Below are 5,082 nucleotides of genomic sequence, written 5' to 3'. Positions count from 1 at the left end.
ACTCATCAATGTGTCTCTCTCACATCGATGTTTCTCTCTCATCCCCCTTCCTCCCTCCCTTCCACTCGCTCTAAAAATCAATGGGGAAAATACCCTCAGGTGAGGATTAACAAAACACCAAACAAACCAACAAGAATCCAGGAGAAGGGCCGTGGGCCTGGCACCAACGCTGGCTGTCCAGCCAGGTCCTCCGGCCGAGGGGCTGACCACAGGGGGGTCTGGAGGGCCCTTCACCCGCGTGCTGCTGACCAGCGGCTTGGCCGTCAGGCCTGACCTCCGACCTGGCCCTGCCTTTCGCGATGCCCGCTGTGGGCTTGGCCATCTGGAGGGCGAAGGACCTGACTTTTCCAGTTGTAAGAAACGCGGGGAATGTCCTGCCCGTGAGCCACTGGGATTCGGTCCAGCTTCATGCTGTGTCCACGGTACACGTGTCCCCGCAGTGGGTGTGGGAACATCGTGACCTTGAGCACACCAGTGCCCTTGAGGCTCTGGGCTCAGCCAGTTCAGGACTCGCAGGGCTGGCGGGCTCCGTGTGGCTGCACTGGGGCGGGGGGGCAATCAGCGGGGGGGCTGGCGGGGCAGTGCTCGTCTCTCTCCGCAGCCCCTCCCGCGGGTCAGGTCTCTGCGGGGCCCAGCACGCGGGCGGCCTCCTCCGCGGAGGGCGGCTTTGATGCCGTGTTTAATCCGTTCCTTGGTGCCGGCTTTGAAGAAATCCCTCTGCTCTCTGTGCGTGTGATGGAGCCTTATTTAATCGCACCTTCCCTGCTCCCCGCGCGGCGAGGCGGCTGATGAATGGAGATTGCTTTGCTCTTTGGTTTATGGGAAAATGAAAACGTTGCATCTGAGCTGGGCGTTTTTCTCTGCGGCTGCTCCGGAGCCAGACGGGGCTCACGCGGCAGGAATTCTCCCCCTCGGGCTGTTCTGGAGAGAGGCTGGCAGGGGGGCCGCTGCCGCTGTGCTGGGCGAGTTCCCAGGCGCTTCCTGCTGCCTCTGCTGCGCGGCCGCCCGTAGGCGCAAGGCATCCGCTCCAGACCCACCCGGACGGGCCGCCTCCACGGGGAGCCCGAGGAAGCAGCCCTGGCCAGTGTGGCTCAGTGGCTAGAGCGTCGGCCTGCAGACCAAAGGGTCCCGGGTTCGATTCCGGTCAAGGGCACGTACCTCGGTGGCAGGCTCCTCCCCGGCCCAGGCCCTCTCTCACATCGATGTTTCTCTCTATCTTTCCTCTCCCTTCCCTCTCCCTAAAAATTAATAGAAAAATATCCTCGGTTGAGGATTAAAAAAATAAAAATAAAACCAGAAGCAGCCATGGTCACTTCTCCTCCCAGAGTGTGAGCCCAGACCCCTTTCTCGGTGAGGGCCGAATTCCATCCTCCGCAGCCACGGGCGGTCCCGACCCAGGACCAAGCCGGGGCCTTTCTTTCCTGCCCCCCCCCCCCGCCAGGCTCCTGCCCTCCTGGCCCCTGAGCAGGGTGCCCCGGAATCGTAAGCCCCCCCAGTTCTGACCCTGTCAGCGCCGCCTGCAGAGGAAACAGCTTTAAAATAGCCATTGCCGCCCTCGCCTGCAGTCCGGCTGGGCCTAAAGCAGAGCCCCTCAGAAATGCGGGGGCGCTGGGCCGGCCGTGGCTGAGCGTGGCTGACCGTGGCTGGGCCGGGCGTGGCTGAGCATGGCTGGGCCGGCCATGGCTGACCGGGGCTGAGCGTGGTGTCGCCAGTGCCTGCCCGTGGGCCCTCCTCGCAGGGAGCCCCGAGGTGTTAATGCGGGTCGTTGTGTACGTGCCAGTGTACAGAGCAGACAGGGGGGTCCTGGGGACTCGAGCTGCTGACACGCAAATGCCGCGTTAGGAAAGCAGCCGTGCGCACTCCTGGGTTAGGACATGCGGGGGCGGCTGTCACCCCCGTCCCCGTCCCTGTCCCCGTCCCGCACCAGAGGCGCTCGAGGCGTGAGCAGGACGGTCTCCGTGGAGTCGGTAACGAGGCGCAGCCCAGCGGTAGCGCCCAGTCCAGCTCTGGACGCTGGAAACGGCATCAGACCTGCTCAGAAAATGACACACCTAGTGATGTTATAAAGATGAACAGTTTTTTAAAAATATATTTTTATGGATCTCAGAGAGGAAGGGAGAGAGAGAGAGAAATAGAAACATAAATGATGAGGGAGAATCATGGATCGGCTGCCTCCCTGCACGCCCTGCTCTGGGGATCGAGCCCACAACCCGGGCCTGTGCCCTGACGGGGAATCGAACCACATCCTCCTGGTGCATGGTCCACGCCCACCCACGGGGCCGCGCCGGCCGGAGAAGATGAATGGTTTTAAAATCCATTTCTCAGCACAGAAGTGTAGCGATGGGAGCAGCCAGTGAAGCTGCCGGGTCTGGCTCCACTGCCTTCGTGAATCCATGCAAAGGCGGAACCAGAGGAACGGGTCCCCTCGAACGAAGTGGGGACATGTAGGGATGGGACCGGGTGGGGGACAAGCCCCCCCCGTGGGAACTCGCAGGCCGGGGGTGGGGCGCGGGGTATGGGCCGCTGCGGCGTCTCAGCGTGCGACTCTCTTCACAGGGTTTCCAAGGCAAGACCGGCCCCCCAGGACCCCCAGGCGTGGTCGGCCCTCAGGTGAGATGCAGCGTCGTCCCTGTGTCACCTGCACGCACGCAAATAGACACACACACACATACATGTGCACGCATGTGAGAGGGCCACCCAGGCTTAGGTGCCAGCTCCCCAGGAAGCTGAAGGGGTCGGTCCTGCTAGTTGACACGCTGACGTCCGGCGAAGCTGGTGAGCCTCAGACACGTGCTCCGGGCAGGCAGCCAGATGGCGGACAGAGGGGCGGGTCTGGGGACGGTCATCGTAAGCCAGGCGAGCAGCACGAAGGCCCTGCCCGAGCCCACGGGCAACTGGGGCCAGACCGGGCGGGACCAGCTGTGCCCGCGGCCTCGCTGTGGTGTCCACGGCCACCTGGTCCCGGCCCTGGTCCCATCAGTGCCTGGGCTCTCCGCCCTGAGAGGACGGGCCCGGCAGGACCGGCGGCTCAGAGCACGAGGCAGGGCCGTCACCCTGTGTCCTGGGACGTTCACACCTAATGGACAGGAAGTGAGACACTGACCCGCCACAGCCACGGGGTGCAGGAGCATGGGCCCAAGCCACTCCCGTGGCAGACGTGGCCACCCTCGCTGTCCTGTTTCCCTGCGACACCCGGGAAACAGGACCAAGGCGTGGCGCCTCTGGGCTTCTCCTTCTGTCCTTAGATTGAGGAACAGAAGGTGGCTCCCTTGGGCGTCCCTTGAAAGTTGTGGCTGATGCTGATCTTCCCACAGGGTCCCACCGGAGAGACTGGCCCGATGGGCGAGCGTGGCCACCCGGGGCCCCCGGGCCCCCCCGGTGAGCAGGGCCTCCCGGGCCTTGCTGGGAAAGAAGGGACGAAGGTGAGTCGCTCAGACCTCCTCGCCAGCCCGGACTTTCCCCTGGGACCATTGCTGTGTGTGGTCTGTTTTCTGCTGCTCTTCGCTGATGGACGCGTCCTTTCTCGGACAGGCGCTCCCCATGCCCCGACCATGAGCGTAGCCCCCTGCTGCCCGATTAGAAAGGGGATGGGCTGACCTAAAGGGTCTGGGGATCAAACCGTCCTTGCCCTTCCGCCTGGGCAGTGTTCTGTCTATGTGTTCTGGAAAGCGACCCTTTAAACAATGCCCCACTGTTAGGGACAAAAGAATAGACAATGATAGCAGAGAAGGGTGCCTCTTTGTCTTCCCTCCCGGCTGCCCTGGCTCTGCGTCCCTCTGTTCCCCGGGAAGCCCCCGCCCCAGCCTGGGTGCCCCAGGGGGTGGTCGGAATTCCTGTGGATTAGCATAAAAATGAGCCGGCCTTCCCTTCTCAGTTTTCCTGTGAGTGACACAGGAAATGTGAGCTCTCCTTTATGTGGTCATGTGCAAGGGAGCAGACTTAATAATAAAGTAAAGTACAGCCAGTGAAGAAATACTGAAAACATTACACGCACGTATGTGTGTGTGTGTGTGTACGTATGTGTGTGTGTGCGTATATATACCTGAGTACACACACACTTGAAGAGCAGATGTGTGTGCGCATGGCCTATAAGTAGATGTGTCTGCACATGGAACAGGCAGGTGCAGGTGTGGGTCCCCGTCCGCAGAGGCCGCTCCGAGTTTGGAAAGGAGGTTAAGGGCAAGCTGGTTTGGAGACCCCAACGCTCCCATGTTGGGCCCCAGAGAAAGTTCTGGAAGAGATCGCAGCTTTAATGCACCTGCACGAAGGCTCAGGCTTGGGGGGCCTCTTGGCAGAATGTGGTTTGGGGCTTGAAGCAAGAGCCTTCGGCGCCGCCTGCCTTTGGGGCGATGCCCCCAGCCCTTGGCTGTGGCTGCCTCTTCTGAGGACCCCAAATCCACAGGAAGGCGGACACGGGCGGAACCGCTCTGCCCGGCCCCCGGCCCCAGAACCGCACAGGGCGGCCTGACCGCGGGCCCCCAGGTGCCAGCTTGGGCCACGCTCCAGGGCGCGGAGCTGCCAACCAGCGAGTCCAGTCGGGACTCCGGTTCCTTTAAAGCCCAGCGCCCGGAAGTCCCCCCTCCCGCAGCTCCCATGGCCCCGGCCCCGGCCCTGCTCACCACCTGTGGCTCTCATTTCAGGGGGACCCAGGCCCCGCCGGCCTCCCCGGGAAGGACGGGCCCCCAGGATTGCGTGGCTTCCCCGGGGACCGAGGGCTCCCCGGTCCTGTGGTGAGTAAGGGGCCGGCGGGGGCTGGAGCGGACACTGCCCAGCCCGGGCGCCTCTCCCCGCCGCGCCCTTGACCCCGATCTCATTGCTTGGCAGGGAGCACTTTGGACTGAAAGGCAGCGAGGGCCCCCCAGGCCCGCCCGGGCCCCGCGGTGAAGTGTGTTGGCCCCCCAAAAGAGTCTGCGAAAGGCACTAGGGAAGCCACTGAGGGTTCTGGGAAGCCGAGGGGGGGTGGGGGACCCGCGGGTGTCTTGGGAGGGAAGTTCTGGTGCCCGGTTTGGGGAGGCCCTGGAAAACCAAAACCTCTTTTCCTTTGCCCCCCGCCCCCAGGGAATCCTCCCGGGGGAAGAAGAA

The 5,082-nt window shown here is 63.2% G+C and overlaps 1 protein-coding gene across 1 annotated transcript in view; it reads left to right on the top strand.

Moving 5' to 3' along the window:
• Positions 1 to 299: 299 nt before the first annotated feature.
• LOC102432218 (collagen alpha-1(I) chain) overlaps positions 300 to 5,082 on the top strand; it is a gene marked incomplete at its 3' end in the record, with an annotated part of 10,951 nt that continues 6,168 nt past the window's right edge. The window contains exons 1-5 of the mRNA XM_023749287.1: positions 300 to 422; positions 1,012 to 1,084; positions 2,495 to 2,610; positions 3,315 to 3,422; positions 4,641 to 4,730. Of these exons, the coding sequence (XP_023605055.1) occupies positions 300 to 422; positions 1,012 to 1,084; positions 2,495 to 2,610; positions 3,315 to 3,422; positions 4,641 to 4,730 (510 nt within the window). The remainder of the gene's footprint in view (positions 423 to 1,011; positions 1,085 to 2,494; positions 2,611 to 3,314; positions 3,423 to 4,640; positions 4,731 to 5,082) is intronic.

This window comes from Myotis lucifugus, unplaced genomic scaffold, assembly GCF_000147115.1.
Source record: "Myotis lucifugus unplaced genomic scaffold, Myoluc2.0 scaffold_5034, whole genome shotgun sequence".
Taxonomy (NCBI): Eukaryota; Metazoa; Chordata; class Mammalia; order Chiroptera; family Vespertilionidae; genus Myotis; species Myotis lucifugus.
The sequence above is the reverse complement of the archived record's forward strand: the minus strand, read 5'-3'. Positions and strand labels throughout refer to the sequence as shown.